This window comes from Mugil cephalus, chromosome 21 (assembly GCF_022458985.1).
Source record: "Mugil cephalus isolate CIBA_MC_2020 chromosome 21, CIBA_Mcephalus_1.1, whole genome shotgun sequence".
Taxonomy (NCBI): Eukaryota; Metazoa; Chordata; class Actinopteri; order Mugiliformes; family Mugilidae; genus Mugil; species Mugil cephalus.
In genome coordinates, this window is record NC_061790.1 from 9,481,499 (window position 1) to 9,498,881 (window position 17,383).

Sequence of the window (17,383 nt, forward strand, 5' to 3'; positions counted from 1 at the left end):
TGGTAATGTGGCTTAAGCGCACGCTTTGAGAAAGAAGCTTCTTGCCCCTCGCTGTATCAGTTTGGCGGGAAAAAGAGAAAGGGAAAAAAAACAACAACACAACAAAAGCTGGGAATGGTTTCCTCTATATATATATATATATTTAGACAAAGCTCACTACTCCGGAGAAGAAAAACAACCTCTTCCCTCAGCTTTCCCTCTCGTTTTCTCCGTGCCACAAAATTACAACGTGCAAATTCATAAACGTATATGCTGTTTTTGCGCGCTGGAAATAAACACGACGGTCGGGAGGGAATGTCGCTGCAGCTCTGTGGAGCAGCTCCGGAGCATTCTTCTTTTCTTTTTTTTCCCTCCCCATCAAGGAGTGGGTTTGATCCCAAACTATTGTCTGTCTGTCTGTCTGGCTGGCTTTGCTTAACCGCACACTCTCAAACCATGCCACTGATTGCTAGTTTAGAGTTGCACCAACTGCTGTCTGGTCCTTTGGCTAACCTCTCCAGAACCTGGTGGGCGTGTGATCCAGCGTATGTGCTTGTGGTGCGCCCTTGTTCATGCATGTCTATGTTTGTACACTACGCAGTGAAAGTATGCATCTTTATTTGCGTCGCCGTGCATTTGTCCGTTGCGCTCGTTGACGACTATATTTGCGAGGCCTTGATTTGGTTGGGGGGGTGGAGGGAGAGGAGGGGACGGACTTACCGTCAACCTGTGTTGTCACTTCCCTTAAGCCGGAGCAGGAGCTGGGAGGGGTTCCGAGGTGTCACACACCGAGGTGACGGTGCCTGCACACAGCCCCGATTATTCACTTAACTGTGGCTTTCTGGCTCCGTGTCTGCGTGTTGGCACGAAGGGCCCGGTGAAAAACACAATCAGATGATGCCTCATTACATAGCGCTGCCTTGCAGACGGACTCACGGGTAAGGAATGCTCCCGGAGTAGGCACGGCTGTTACAAAAGGACGAGCGCGGTTCGGATTGTAGCAAACAACGCGGCGGCTGTGCAGCTTCTTGCCCTCTTTCATTCAAGACCGCCTCCCTCCCTTGTGTCTTCGCTCGCACTCGTCACACACACACACACACACACACATACGCGCACACACACACTTGCGCACACAGTCTTTCCTTGTGGTGCATACTTGTGTCAGGTGTGCTCTGTTATTCCAGTCAGAGCGGAGAGGAATCTGGGCCGGGGTCCAAGCTGACTATCAGCAGCACATAGCTAGAGCCGGGACAAGAAGCAACACATCCTCTGCATCTTTACTCCTCCTCCTCCTCGCTTTCTGCTCCTCCCGCTCCTCCCGCTTTTCCCTCCTCTCTAGAGTCTTTTTACCTTTCTCCATCCATTTTTAATGCATTTTTCGTCTTATTGTTTCATCCGTACTTTAATTTCCTATCCGTTATATGGATTTTTTTATTTATTTATTTCACCTTGGCGTATCAGTTTTTTTTTCCCCCCTTGCCTGAGAACCGTAGCGACTCCAGGGTTAGTCAAGCCGACAGACAATGCTACAGACTAGACGCCACCCTCGACATAAAACATCTTTAGCTATTTGAATGGATTCCCATTGAAATTGCCCGGAGGTGGGAGGCTGGCTCTGTCTGGAGCTCATTCAGCATGCTACAGGTGTGGATGTAATGTTCTACCTGTTGTTTGTGTGTCATGCCCAACTTCAAAGGGTCATGAAAAGCCAAGAGCTGATGACTAACCCGGAGCTCTGTTTAAAGTGTTTCCCAGAGCCTCGACCTTAAAACCCGTGTGCTTCGGTAATTACTTTCACGAGCTCCTCGCTAGCGACAGTGAATTCTAATTTTCTGTTTTGGCGACTCCGCCACCAACACCACCACCACCACCACCACGCGCATGCATGTGTGTGTGTGTGTGTGATCTGCACACACTGCTGCACTGTACGCTACAATGTCTGGCACTGTGCTGCTGTGGAGAGGGGAGATAAAACGGAGAGGAAAGGCCTCCCACACAGGCAGATATGAGACTTAGAAGCTCCATTAGCTCCTCAAAGCCAGCTGCCGGGTTCAGATGGATGTCTGCGCTCGGCTGTTTGATGTCCGTTCAGCCGTAGCCTCACATCTCTGCCCCTGTCTCCCAGCGCCGCCCGACGCTGGGCCTCACGGGGGCCGCAGAGAGCGCAGCTGCCCCCCCGACTGCAGGACAAAACCGTGTGCTGCTGGATCAGTCCTGCCCCTGCTAACGCGCGCAGCGGCAGTTGTTTCTGCTTGTTTGTGGGAGGTGGGGAGCGCGATAACGCGGGGGGGAAACGCGGCACGTCGATGTGGATGTTACTGAGTAATCCTGGTGTTTTTGTGTGTTTTGCAGCACTCCTCGTCGTTATCCTCCTCCTCCTCCCCCCCCACCCGCCGGACAACTTTGGGAATGGGCCAGCGCCTTGCCAGGGTGCATCTCTCCACCCGCTGGTGTGGCTGGCGTCGCGCGAGAGTGAGGAGGGCAGCAGCAGCAGCAGCAGCAGCAGCAGCAGTAGCAGCAGCAGCCAGGTCATAGAGCCTGCCCACCCCTCTCACCGCTCGCTTGCTCTCAAGTGACTTTTGACCTTTGACTCAGCTGCGACTCTACCGCCCCCTCGCCCCCCCCCTCCGCCCTGACCTCCGGCCGGCCATGCCCTTCCGGCTGAAGCTGCGGCGCACGCGGCGCTACAACGTCCTGAGCAAGAACTACTTCGTGACGAGGATCCGCCTGCTGGACACCAACGTGATTGAATGCACGCTGTCTGTGGAGAGCACGGGACAGGAATGTCTGGAGGCGGTGGCCCAGAGGTTGGAGCTTCGGGAGGTAGGCTGCTGCACACGCTTGTATTAGATAATATCTGGGGTAAGATTTGGCTTTTCTGAAATATATGAAGTTCGACTCACGTAGCTTTCTGGGAAAAGTGATAATTTATCAGCCGTTTGGGATGTAGCCATTGGTTAGTCAAACATTAGTTGCGTTGCCTTGTGTGATGGCCACGCGTCGGCCCCCCCATGCCCCCCTTGCGTGTCTCCCTGCCCTCCGCTGTCCACCTCCCGCAGGGTCCTTGTTTCTCTCTAACGAAGCGTGGCTACCTCTGTCCTCCTTTCACTGCAGAAGAAAGAGATACCCCTCGCCCTCGCGCCCCACTTCATCCGTCCCGTCCATTAAACCCGCGCGCTTCCTCTCGTCCTCCTCTGTCGCTCCCCGCCTTTCTTGATACGTCGTGTTTACTTGACCGCTCTTCAAGATTTACCCGCCGCCACACTCTCAGCTCTGTTCTCGGGAACGGGAACAATGTGTGTGTGTGTGTGTGTGTGTGAGTTTGGCTGAAGGCTGATTGCGTTTGTGTGTCTGCATCTGTTAAAGCTGCTGACAGTGCGAGAGCAAGGGGCGGTGTAGTGCATACTCGCATAGTGTTGCGGTATTTGCCAGGTGTCAGCGATACCATAAATAAGGTGGTGTGACACCTCGGCATTAGCGGCTGTCTGCCCGGTGAATGCACGCTGCCTCAGACTGTGCGCGCGTTGTTTTCATGTTTACTGCTGCGTTCGAGGCCCTTGGTGTTCTGCGTCCCGCTTAATTGGAACACAACTGGTCAGCGTTAAGTACGTGTGTTCACACCTGGCATTACACACCTGGTCTCCGCATGTGCCTTGAGCTGCCGATTGAAATTCAATTGCAGTTTTGCACTTTGTATGCAAATAAACAGCTGCTGTCTCTAATGGATCTCTATCTGTGGATCAGAGTCACATGCATCTCTGTGAAGGACGAAAGGACCGAATGTTATAAAAGGCTCTTCCTCTGCTAATGAACGAACAAAACCTTCAGAGTGACTGGGGCGAGAGGACGTCTTTTGTTCAGAGGCTGTGTCTGTGCGTCCGGGACACATTGTGTGTTCACACTGGTGAGTGAGTGGAGTCGCAAGTGGTGCAGACCACATCTGCTTGTGGCTTGAAAGATCCAATATCAATTGCGTCCTCAACACGTCTTTGGTGTGTTCACACTTCACTCTGAACGGGGCCTGAGACCCCGAGTATGTGTCTGTTTACACCTAAAGGAAGGGGTTTCACGTACAGTAAGCATGCACCAATCAGCCATAACATTACGACCACCTTCCTGATGTCGTGTAGATCTCCCTTGTGCCTCCAAACCAGTTGTGACTCATTAGAAAATAGACGTGGCCTGACACCTGAGGGTGTCCTGTGGAGTCTGGCAACAGGATGTTGTCAGTCGGGGGAGGGTCCTCTGTGGACCAGGCTTGTTCCAGTGCATCCCACAGATGCTTGATCAGTTTGGGATCTAGTGAATTTAGAAGCCAAGTCAACACCTTGCTCTGTTCTTCAAGTTGTTCCTTAACGGTTTTTGTTGCTGTGGGGTTCGGGGGTCTGGTCTGGTCACGTCTAGGTGGGTGGTACATGTCTAAGTAACACCTACATGAATGAATGCCGGGTTTAAACGTTTCCCATTAAAACGTGGAATTGTCACAAGATGGTCAATGTCATTTACCTCTCCTGTCTCCTGTGGTTTTAATGTTGTGGCAGATTGGTGTACTTCATTACAAAAGAGTCAAATCACACAGGCAAAAAACAGGGGTGTTCACCTTTTTGTGATACCAGTGACACACAGATCATAAACACACAAAAAAAGCAGATGAGAAAATGTTTTTCTAAATTACACGGTTGGATGAAACCAGTGTGGGAGCTAAAACCGTAAAAAAAAAAAGAAAAAAAAAAGATGGTTTAAGTTGGTGTTTCCGGGGTAGGAGTCTGTTTCATAAAAAAAAAAAAAATAGCGGTAGTGTCATGTTTCCCTCACACATAGCTGAGTCCACCGGGGCTCTCGCGAGCTCATACGTGGGTTGCAACCAGTATGGTGTTTGTTTTGACTGGCGACACGCGTCAAAATTAATGTGGCAGGAAATGCTCTCATCAAAGCATGTCGACATCTGCCCCAGATCTTGGAAAAGTGGGGCAAAATAATTTCTGACCTCTTCTTTCTCTTGTGTTCTTGTGTAATACAGCATTTTTAAATTAACCCCAGATACCTGAGTTTCTTTAATGATATTTTTGCTTGTGCGTTGAAATGAATCACAGTTGGAATGGGGATCTGTTGATTTTAATTTAGTGAGATAGGTAATCTCACCATAACAGATCTCTTATAACGTCTAATGTTTAATGCAATTAAACAGCTGACGTCAAAGGCAGACGTAGAAATATGCGCTTGTTGTATATTTCTCGACTCTCTCCAGACCATCTCCTTTCTCACCTACAAACCTCTCTTCCTGTTCATACCTCTCTATTCCTCCTCCACTACTTACCTCTGTTCCTTCTTCTTCTTCATGCCCAGGCCTTGGGCACCGTACTGACCTCCCATGCCTCTCTCCTCCGTCTCTAGACACACTACTTCGGGCTATGGTTCCAAGGGAAGACCCAGGCCCCGGCCCATCGCTGGGTCGAACTCGAGAAGCCCCTGAAGAAGCAGCTGGACAAGTTTGGCAACGAGCCGATGCTCTTCTTCGGAGTCATGTTTTACGTCCCCAATGTTTCCCGGCTGGAGCAGGAAGCCACCAGGTAAAGAGCAGAGCTTACAGACTAACGCTCTCACGTTGTACAACCGTGCTTCTGCTTCCGCGTTTGTCAAAAACATTTCACGTGCTTCTCTACGTGCACCGACGATTAAAACTGTGAAATAATGTAAATGCGGCGTAAAGTCCTAACTTGTCCTGTTTTTCTGTGTGACTTGTGCTGCCATAAGCACAGCGAGGTGTGGGATTAAACAACACGGTAAAGTGTTGCTGTCGGGGATTTAATTAACCAAACAAATCATGTGTATGATTGCTTTCAGTGGTGTCTGCTGCTGCTTACTGACACTTAGACACGTTGAAGAAAATTTTGTTTAGTGTTGTAGTTGAGACGTGTTGGGGGAATATATTGACTCAGTTGGTAATATTTTTTGCCTGCAGTGTCAATGTGAAGCTACAGTCAACAGCAGGTTAGCTTAGCTTAGTTAGCAACAACTCAGAAAACAATTAGTGCACCGAACAACATGAGTCAAAGCTCATTTATGGTTCTGTGGGGCAAAGATGCTGTAGCCTACGCACGTAGCTAACGCCGGTGTGAGCCATCTGTACCCTTGTCAGTCTGGCTCGCTTTGTAAAAACACAACACAAAGGCTAGTCGGTGTTGTGTCTTTTTGTTTCTTCTTCCCGCTTCACGTTCACCAATAGTTTCGCTGAAGACAAGTCATACAAATGTTTGTATCTCCGAACCTCCTCATTTAAATCACTAAGAAAATTGCGAAGATGTAGAAGCAGCCGGAAATAATAAAGCAGAAATACGCTGTAGCGCCAAGCGGACCAATCACAGCTCTTGCGGTCTGTGTTACCACGATGCGTAGTTACATTTCTGGGGAGGTGTACGTCATTCACTGCATTGGGGGTATCCGTAGTAGACACGGCTGCAAATTGCCTAAACCACCTAGGACATGTTAGCGTACGTGCAGGCTTAATGCTACTCTAGGCTAATAATAACAAACTTGGCTGGAGGCGACATGTCACCACCTTGAAAGACATACGAGCCAATCACGTCGTAACACGGTTGAGTCTTGGTCACAGTTAATGGACTTAACTGGTGAAATCTTGTTCATGCGTAGAAGAAATACTGGAAACGAGGCTTTCAAAAGCTTATTTTGGGGCAAAGTGATTAAACTTTTTTTTTTAAAAAAATAACTGGTTGCAGATGGACGAGAACTACCTGTGTGACATTTATTCTTTACTTCCTTTAAGCTTAGTTTTAAAGCACATACAGATGATTGAAACCGTGTTGCTGTAAAACCCACAGTGCAACAAGTAAAACAACTACTAAACTAGAGAAATAAACATCTGAGATAAAAAGAATTAAGTCAGTAAATGTAAATATAAAGTCACATAACAGACTGAAGTGAGTCCAGTGTTGCATAAAAGAAGTCAATAAACACCGTATGATATAAGTTTCCTCGTTTTAATGAATCCCTTGTGCGCTCCTCACAGACAGACATTGACATCATCATCATCCGTCCTCCGCCCGTACAGCGGCGCGCACGTGTGTGCCTCTCCGTGTGAATGAGGCCGTTAGTTAGCCGTAAGGAGTGCACGCAGGGGTCAGTGTGTAGTGGACGGTCTCGGATTCCTGCAGGTCTGCCTCACACTGAGCTGGTGAATTTGCGACTCCGGCCCGGGCTGGATGTGGGGAAAGGTCGATCGCGGGTCAGGGGCTTGACGTTTAGCTTTCAGGTTTGTTTGTGTGTCGGAGCATTAACTGTTTACGCTGCTGGATTTCCTCAGTATTTTTGAGGAGCGGGACTAGGCATGAATGTATGTGCTCATTGTGCGCTTGTGAAAGACCTGTACAGAAGCCAGGATGTGCTCTGCTAAAGGGATGATATTCCAGGAATCCGCTGTGGGCTTTTATGGTGTGTGTGTGTGTGTGTGTGTGTGTGTGTGTGTGTGTGTGTGTGTGTGTGTGTGTGTGTATGGGGGGTTACGGGGGTTGAGGGGGTTATGATGGGGGGCTTAGGGGCAATTTAGGGAACAATGGCCGTCTCTTTTTCCTCAAGCCACGCTCTCATTTTCTTACAATCCCGATACACGGTGTCACCCTTTTTTTTTTTTTTCGTCGAGAGCAGACCTCCACCTCTCTGCCGCTGCGCTCTCTTTCCCGGTGTCCCTCCATCCTCCTCTTCTCTCCCTCTTTCTCTTCTTCTGATAGCCAGGAATGTTGGCACAGCCATCCAGCGTAGGAGGCGGACCACACATTCCTCCCAGCAGAAGTGCTGGGGGTAAAGGGGGGTTGGGGGATGTCTGGTTTACAAAACATATGCACACACTCACTCGCACACTCCCCCAAGAATCCTCTCAGAAGCCAGCTGCAGCCCTGTCAGAAGAGCTGGTTACAATGCGCCACATTGTAAGAAAACACGCTCCCCGAGGCAAACCTTTCTGAAAGCCCCGTCCTTTCTCCTCCGCGCATAAAGTTGAAAGTGATCGCCACAGACGGCTTTTCAAAATAAGTTCAAAACCTTTTTTTTTTTTTTTTAATGTTTGTTTTTAATGCACTAAATCCAAGTGTCTCTCTTACAGTATGATGTTTCTTTCATATGAGAGCTCCAAAAGTCATTATGGGAATGAACACCGTTACGACGACCAGCCCTCTTGTTAAAATATACAGATTAAGAAGATAGATTTGGATGAAATCCAGTCGAGCGGATCCCTCGTCGTTTTTCTTCTGCACACCTGGTCTGACGGAGGGTGGGGGGGGGGGGCTGGATTCACGCAGGGAGGATGACAGAAGGAAATAGGAAGACGAGTGGGGGCAGAGAAAGTAAAAGTTTGGCAGTGGTGCTCTTTGGCTTGTTTTTCTATTTTTTTTTAAATTCATGTAGTTCGAGCTCGCTGCCCGCACGTGTTCTTGCTTGAACTTATACATATGCATGTGTCTGAACACAAAAGTCTGTTTACGCTTGTGTTTGTGGAAACAGGGTGAGACAGACAGGATTTGTTTTATGGGACGTTGACGTTTGATTTGTTTTACTACATGTGTCTGGATGCCAATTCTTTAACTTGTTCTACTGTCAATTGCAACTCGTGAGCCAGTGGTTACGACACGGAAAGTTGTGTACGCAATACGCTTGATGTGTGTTATACCTACCTAAAATGACAAAAAAACAAAAAAAACATAGTTGGAAAAAATTGGAAATAATAATTTCACGTCTGTTTTAGTGTTGTTTTATACTGCAGCCAGACACCAGGGGGAGCTCTACTTGCTTTGGTCTTAAATATACAGTCTACACGAGTACATATCTTCTTCTTCTTCTTTTACGATTTATCAGCGGACGGCGAAACAATTAGAGATGCGTTTTCACCACCTACTGCTGCCTCCTACCTGTGCAGCTAATCACCGGGACAACAATAAATGACATCTTGGTGATATATCAGTGAATTAACAGACCCAAGACCAATAATTGAGATGTCCCTGCACTGTACAGAATTTAATAAATGAACTGAAATTAAAATAAATTAAAATGTGACATTGCCACTTTGTAATTCACCTTAAAATATAAAAAATGTGTAAGTTTTTTATTGATAGTTATTACTGGAGGCAAACAGGAAATAATGAAGCGAGAGATTAAATGCAGCCTGCGCCCACTGCAGCGAGGACAAAATGTATTGCTTCATAGCTTTCATATTCTGAGCAGTAAATCCCTGTTACTGAATAGTAAATTCTTGCAGTTTATATTAAACACGGCCACAGTTTTGCTTAACGTAGCAGAAAAACCCAGAATAAGTAATAACTGCGTGGCCAGAAACCAGAGGAGGCAGCGCACCAACTTTATCTCTCGCCTGTGAATCGACAGAGAAAGTAATGAGTTGTATTCTGCGGTCGGGCCTTTGAAGTTCAGCGTCGGACTGATATGTAACCTGATACTAGGTCTCCCTCTCTTCCTGTCCATCCATTCATCTGGTTCTGCTTCTCTCTCTCTTCCTCCCTTCATGCAGCTGTAAAAATGAACCAGAAGAAGGAGTGGGGGCTCTGTCTGCGTTGTTGTATGTAGTAGCAAATCACACTCATTTATGCAGAATTGTCCATTGTTACAGTTCCAGGATGGAAATGTGAGTGGTATGCACACTCCTCAGTTCTGAATCACTCAAAGTAACTATTTCTGTCTTCGAATCAAGTGACATAAGATCCTCGCTGGTAGGCTCTTGTCAGTGATTTACATTCTTAGGTTTGACTGAATATCTCAGCGGTTGGATAAAACAAACAAGAAGCTGTTATCATGTCATCACAAGATGTGAGGAGTATTTTTCTTTAAACCAAATAATAATAAAAAAAATGATTGATAAGCTAAAGCTGCACTTTAAACCAAGTCAAAAGAAAAATAAAGCACACGAGAAAATGAGTGGGTTCGAAGTTGAAAAGTGGAAGATCTTCACATTACTCATGATAAACAAATAATCCGTAGCGCTTTTGTGTGGAGGACCACCTCACCGATCAGCCACAACATTAAAACCACTGACAGGTGAAGTAAATAACATTGATCACCGTTAAACTTTTAGACCTGGCATTCATGTGGACGTTACGTAGACATGTACCACCCACCTAGACCAGACCAGGGCAGGCACCCCCACCCCATAATAATGACGGCAGCAGCCATCCCCAAGCAGGATGAAGCCTGACACAGACACACGCACACAGATGGTTTAGGAACAACTCAGAAAACATGAAGAACAGAGCACAAGGTGTTAACCTGGCCTCCAAATTCACTAGATCCCAAACTGATCAACAGAGGACCCTCCCCTCAACCCATAGAACCCAAAGACCCCCACAAACAACAGACACCACAGGACCCCCTCAGAAATTCCACATCCACTCTCTGATGAGTCCCAACTGTTTTGGAGTCGGAAGGTGGTCATAATGTTATGCCTGATCAGCATATGTGTGTCTGAGACAGAAGGTGAGACAGATTGTCTTCTCTCTGTGTGTGTGGAGACTTCTCGACCCTGAACAGCTTTTTGCACTAATCCCAAACTACCAACTACGACTCCCGTGTAACTAGATATCCTGTATCTGCGCGAACACCAGATTTCCCTGAAGGTGGCAGGTCGAGTGTGTGTGTGTGTGTGTGTGTGTGTGTGTGTGCGTGCGGCAGAAACCTTCTGCTCCTCGTGTCTCCCTGATATGAATTCGAGGGGAAACTGGCTCGGAGAGAGAAAGCGAGGAACCTAAACAGAGAGCTGTTGACCGGAGCGAGGCCAGCTGGCCTCAGCGTCCCCCCCAAGGCTAACAGCACCAACAGCCTTGAAATCCTAGCTTTGTTCAGCTAGTTATCGCCAACACACACACGCACACACACACACAGCCACACACACAGCCACACACAGCTGTACTCTGTTGTGCCCCTTGCTGATTCAACACATTTTCAAAGTGAAACCCTCCTGCCTCCCACACAAACCGTCTGGACCCATCCCGGGGCTGAGGGGGTGGTCAGGGTCATACCACTGCAGAGCCGGTGGGGGGGCGGCGGAGGAGGAGGGGTCGAGGCATATGTACACGCATACTCGCATTCAAGCATGCATGCACATATGCTCGCAGGCTTGTTGTCCAGGCCACTCGGACATCTGGCAGCGTGTCTCGAACATGCGTGGGCACATAAAGGGCTCTTTGTGCCTGCGAGGCGGCCCGGGCTGCCAGCAGGAGAGCTCATGCCACGGTGGAAGTCGCGAGGAACTCCGCCTCATGTCGACGTACGTATATTCACCTGCTGTTGGCGCGTTGTGATGTCATCCTGACATAGATGCCAGGTGCGCGCAACTACAAGGGCTCCTTTGTGCGCAAGTATGTGCAGGCACGCAAGCCGGGAACGCAATTTGAAATTGAAATCTTACCCAAAGACTTCACGTGTTATTTGTGACCGGCTCCTTCTGGCGTTGTGTGTTTTTTGAATGAACGCCCTTCCTTGAATGAAGTTTCTTCATTATGCCCAAGGATGACGTGATTGAAATGTGCCTGCTTGGCCCTGACTTAGCGAAACGTCCCGTCAATTATGACAAAATTTCACAAGATCAAAGGTGAGAAACGTCGTAATATTCTGCAAAAAAAAAAACGCTTTTATTTAATTCCCGTTATGTGAGTCAGAAACAGACATGGGTGTAAACTACGACTCGACTAGTTGGTGCAGACGCAGCAGGCCTGCAGGCGAGAACTCCTGTTCTAAACAAAATATTGACGTATTTGTGGACTTTATAATTACAGACATTATGAATCCTGGCTAAAACTAAACTGAATCTGCACACACATACGGGCTGAAAATAGAAAAAAAAATTGTAGTTGTAGTAAATGATTTTTTTTTCCTTTTGATATTCTGAATTCCGACTACATTTTTTATTTATTTTTTTTGGCAGTGGCTCTAATCCTCTTCTGTAAACACGTAACCTCATGCATGAAATTTTATAAAACTGATCATACACGTCATCTGACATGAGCCGACACGTGAAAGGAGCATCTCATTTATCTTTCCAGATAACTTGAGTTCTTATACAATCCCCCAATAATAGTGCTGAAGCAGTCTGTCTGAGCCAGGCTTAATATGTACTGTGTTTCGCAGACATGCCTTTTTTACTGTATGTGCTTTATATGTCTGGTTAATAATAAAAGTTACTTAATGGGAAAATCAAGATTTAAGAAGCAACCGGAAGAAATGCAGAATCTGGACAGGATTTACACATTTATCTGTCACAGTTAATAATAACAAGAATGCTCCCGAAAAGCCTTTGTAACAGATCCTTTAAAAAAACATGGAAGTAACAACAGTGATTAAGATTGTCTGAATGTCACAGCTGTGACCAAAAGAAGCTCCTACTAGTCCCCGTAGGAATTTGGAGTCATAAGCAAAGTGTAGTGAGGTGAAGTTAGCTCAACCACTCCGACCCTCCTCTAATAAACGCAGATGTGTTTTTCATACTTTCGAACCCAGAAAATCCACAACCCACCGCCCTAAAAGCTGCTGCGGGAGGCTCCGAAACTTTTCACTCAATCAGCTAAAAACCTCCAAAACATCTGGCGATGCCTCATTTGTCAACCGTTTCTAAATATAGGCAGCTCTTCTGAAACCTGAAATGTGCGCGAGCAGGGGTCGCGGGCTTGCGTTTCGGGTTCATTTCGGTCAAAAGAGTCGGGCCGCGCTGTTCTATCAGGTGTGCTCGCGGCTGTTCACGATGTGATACGGCCTCTCCCGCGAGGAGCACCCTGAGACTTTTACTGCCTCTCACTGTCACGCTTTCACTCGCTCAAAGTTATTTCAACAGTTTACTGTCCGCCTCACCGCTGCTGGCCTCGCATATGTATAAACACAATCATGTTGTTACCATTGAACCTCGGAATGACAACCAACCGCTGTCAACCTCAACATTTTCCCAGACCCCGTTTGGAGATTGCTGGGAAAACATGAAGAGTTTGTAAAAACAAAGTCCACAATCATTTGAAGGTTTTTTTTTGTGTGTGTGTGTGTGTGTGTGTGTGTGTGTGTGTGTGTGTGTGTGTGTGTGTGTGTGTGTGTGTGTGTGTGTGTGTGTGTGTGTGTGTATGTGCCACGAGGCTCCTCCCCTTCAAAAACCACATCAGGCCCCGCCTCCCCCCATTGCAGCCTCGGCGGTTGGGGTTGGCTAATTAGAGGGTTGCCACGGGAACGGAATGGCAGCTAAGCCAACGGGTGTAATGACAGGGTGAGGGGAGGAGGGCGGGGTCAGATTATAGGCCCGGGAGTACGCCGAGGGGAGCTCAAAAAAGAAAAGAACATGAGGATCTGGAGTGGGGAGAATATGAAACATGAAAGATGGAGGGCATGGGGCTGGAGCGTTAAAATAAAAAAAGTATGAAGGGGAGCGTGGTGGTGGAAGACGGCTGAGGGAAACTTTTACAAATGACATGAAAGTGGAAGAAGGGAGAATGTTGTATTTTGAGTGAGTAATTGAAAGGAGGGGCGTGTGTGAGTGACTAAGCATGTAGTGGTTTCCACATATGTTTGGTTTTTCTTGCCTGGGCCATCTCGTGTGCGCAGCTCCGTACGAGGCGCGAGGGAAAAAAGGTGTCTCACGGCTCGGATTGGAAAAGGCTCGGGCCTGCGGTCGCCATGGCAGCAAACAGGAAACGGTGTGCGAGTTTTTATGCAGCTGAGCGCGGTCACCCTGACAGTTCTCTCTCTTTCTCCTCCTCCTCCTGTGTGGCCACTCCATTCTTCAAAAGACAAACATCCCGCTGGACCGCGGCTAAAAGTGGACAAAAGGAGCCCAGAAAACTTTAGGAGCTTGGTGTATTTCGGCCTCTCGGTTTGGGGACTTTTACCACATTTAGTGGAGGCTGCAGGAAGCCTCAACAATCCGAGCAGTGTCATCATATCAGCTTACACTTGGCGAAAACCACCGCTGCCCCAAACCACAGTGAAATGAGTCCCAGTTTTGCCTCACATTCGCACAGCAATTATAATGCTCCTCTTTTGTCCTGCTCCCACCTAAGATTAAACCCAGTCCTCGTGTAACAGCTTTTCTGTTGGCCGAAAATTTACAGACCTATAAAATACTGTTTAGGCCCCACTGGTATACATTTGGCATTCCGCTCAAGTCAAAAATGAGTCACGGGTATTTCAAAACGAGGTGATTCACTCACTCCTCACTTCTGCTCCAAGCTTCATTGTTTTAAGCAGCTATTGCAGTTGCCAATGCTGTCTTTGACGCATAGTTTGTGCTGAACAGACCAGAAGCAGAAGAATAAGTCTCTCTGTGGAGTCCCAGAGTCTTTATTTGCAGGCCTTCGGTTGCTAATGCAGCGGCCTACTTTCTCTGGATTAATGTGCCAAATTGAAACCCATCATGTTTTCCAGCTCGATTTTACATGAGCGGTATTCAGAGACAGTGTGGCACGTTGGAAAAATAACATTAACCACCGACCGAATTCTGGTGAGTTTCTGAAAGCTAATAAGAGAGCCTGAGCTGCCACCCACTTAGTCGGGGCTTTTGTGCACGGCTTCGCTAGTTTAAAGAGTCTTGACATCTCAAAACCAGAGTCTACAGCTTTGGCAGCTTCGAGCCGAACGCTTGGACGGCGTATAAAGATGCGGTACGTCACCCGTAGGTTTCCGTAGGAGCCTAACTAGCAGTCTCTAAAACGGGCAAACAAGTTGGTCATGAGGCTCAGACTGACAGCTAATGACCTAACCAGGCACCCACAGGTCACTTCCCTTTAACTATGCATGACTTAAAGTATTAGTACGATCTCAATGGGCAAGTTATATAATAATATTCCCTGGTAATGTTTTTATGGATTGGGAAATTAGCTTTTGAGGTCAAAACCGTTCTTGTTTCTAGGCTGGAAAAGCCTCAAGTGGTCATTTGAGGAACTGCAGGTTTTGGCAATTAAATGTTACCCTAATGTTTGTTTTTTTTAGCGGCGCTGGATGCTACCGCTTAACCAAATGACAGCTTGCTACTATGCTTCTTGTTTTTATTTTTTATTTTTTTAGTATTTTCTCATGCTCAAGGAATCTTATTAGATTTGGAAGTGTGACCAAAATCTAAGGGAAGCTAAAGCCTCCATCCACATGTATGTATGTATCCACTTGTATATTTTTGTATTTCCCACCGAAAATTATTCCAAACGAAACAAGCAACATTTAAATATTAAAAATAAAATAAAATATAAAGAAACCACCGCTACCTCTCCATTTGGGTTCACCAAACTGTCCAAGCCTGCTATCAGCACGGAGAGTTTGGTGGTAGCACCCAAGCCGTGGTCGGTGTTTGCTTCATTCTTGTGTTGCCACGTCTCTGTTAGTCTCTTCCTGCTTGTCACCAAAGTGATTACAGCTCATCCTGACAATATCCTAAATAAAATACTTGGTGCATTTCTTTTTATATTGTCTTTTTGTCCTTTCTAGGTACCAGTATTACCTGCAGGTGAAGAAGGCAGTGTTGGATGGACGTCTGCACTGCAGCGTGGAGCAGGGCATCAGACTAGCTGGCCTAGCAGTACAAGGTAAGCCCCAGCACACAGACATGCAGCCATGTCTCATGCGAATACCAGAGACAGACAGCACAGGAGGGAACGAGTGAGCACAAACTCACACTTTCTCAGGTCATCTTGACTTCCCTACCTTATATGGCTGCATACCACGGGGAGAACCCAGTCCACTTGAGTTCCTATGGTATCAGTCCTAACACATGCACATACACACACGCAAACCTACTCCATCTTCTTCTCGGTCCTGTTCCTGGGTGCTGTCTGTGTCGCACGGGGAATGTAAACAGACGGTTAGCTTATCGCCAGCTCCAAGGTTAGCCCTAGCGGCATCAGGAAGGCCCTTATCTGTCCAGAGGCAAGGATCCTCCACTAGAAGTCCTTTGGCCCGACAAACACCAGGATAACACTTGGGGACGAGCCCTGCATTGAGGGCGAGGAGAGCGTTGTGGAGATGTTGTGCAGCTGTGCATTTACTTTTACAATATTTAAGTAAACTACACAAATTACACCGAATGATAATAGAAAAACTGTGCTAACTGTGCAGATTTCATCTATAAGAGTGTCGTTTAACGTATCAGAAATACGACTTGTGCTGTGTAAGTTGTTAAAAACCACTCAGCCCTTTCTGGTCTTTATTTCAAAGTGATGTTGCTTGTGTTTTTAATTTGGCCTCTGGTGGAATTTATAGCTTCAGACAGGAAACCTTTATTGTTAATTGAAAATTCTGCAATTATCCCGACTTCTTGTCGTGTTAGCATCTTTGGCGCACGCATTTCCTCATTGTGTTTTATCCTAAAGAGCAACAAGAATATATTTTTACACACCGAATGCCTGTGCCTATTTGTGATTCTTCTAGCCGACTTCGGAGACTTCACGCAGTTCCTGTCTCAGGACTTCCTCAGGGAGTACGTGCTCTTCCCGGTGGTGAGTTGCTCGAACCTTCGCTCTTCAAATATGAGTTGTGTGTCTCTCCATTTATGTGCTGCCTGAAGGCACACATTCTTGTGTCATCTGCGCACCTCCTCCTGCTGCATACCTGACTGACAGGCAGAAGAGTAACAGGAATCTGAGAGGGAGAGAGTGCGGGTTGAGATTAAAGTCAACCCAGTATGTCATGTTAGTCGAATGTCATTTTATTATTTTAAATTATCAGCCAACATCACCCCTACAGCTGCTCTAGCTACAGTTTGGGTGCAAAATTCAGGTTGCCATAGACACGTTTTGATTGACTGTGTCTAATTTTTCTTCATCTGTCATTAATTTCACTTTATTGGAGTTTGCATAATCACTTCTTTTTTTTTTCTTTTTTCCTCTCAGAACTGGTCAAATGTGGACGAGGTGCTGGAAGAGTGGACCCAGAAAGTTGCTGAGGAGCACAAGAATCACTGGTACTGTCAGCTTAGTTTTATTAGCATTTCTCTTTTATTAGCACACGTGAACCAGACCATGACATGTGTAGCGCCTGGTACCATGTGTGTGTCTGTACTTTGCAGTCGAATGCCGGCCGCTGAGGCAGAGCTGCTGTACATCAAGGAGGTGGAAAAGCTGGACGGCTTCGGCCAGGAGAGCTTTCCTGCTAAGGTAGATCGCCTTCGTCCTCCTCACAGCTCTACAGTGTCAACATTTTTGTGAGTGAAGTCCTCGCTGTTTCCCGATGCTGATATTCTTTCCTCTTCCACAGGACAACTACACCAACGACATTTTCATCGGTGTGTCTTTCATCGGAGTGTTTGTCAAACACAGAAACGGTCGGTCCATCATGCTCCACAAGTAAGTCCGTCTTTGTTTTTATCGACGCGAGTAAATGCAGGAGCACGTTTGGAGCATCGGGTGGGAAAATTCACTTGTTTTTTTTT

General features: G+C 47.0%; 1 protein-coding gene across 1 annotated transcript in view; it reads left to right on the forward strand.

The window, feature by feature from the left end:
• The window catches only part of LOC124999004 (tyrosine-protein phosphatase non-receptor type 14-like), a 38,284-nt gene that overhangs the window by 9,012 nt on the left and 11,889 nt on the right, over positions 1-17,383 (forward strand). Inside the window, exons 2-8 of the mRNA XM_047573734.1 lie at positions 2,332-2,802; positions 5,374-5,549; positions 15,445-15,542; positions 16,384-16,451; positions 16,845-16,915; positions 17,021-17,108; positions 17,209-17,297. Coding sequence (XP_047429690.1) covers positions 2,629-2,802; positions 5,374-5,549; positions 15,445-15,542; positions 16,384-16,451; positions 16,845-16,915; positions 17,021-17,108; positions 17,209-17,297 — 764 coding nt within the window. The 5' untranslated portion in view covers positions 2,332-2,628. The remainder of the gene's footprint in view (positions 1-2,331; positions 2,803-5,373; positions 5,550-15,444; positions 15,543-16,383; positions 16,452-16,844; positions 16,916-17,020; positions 17,109-17,208; positions 17,298-17,383) is intronic.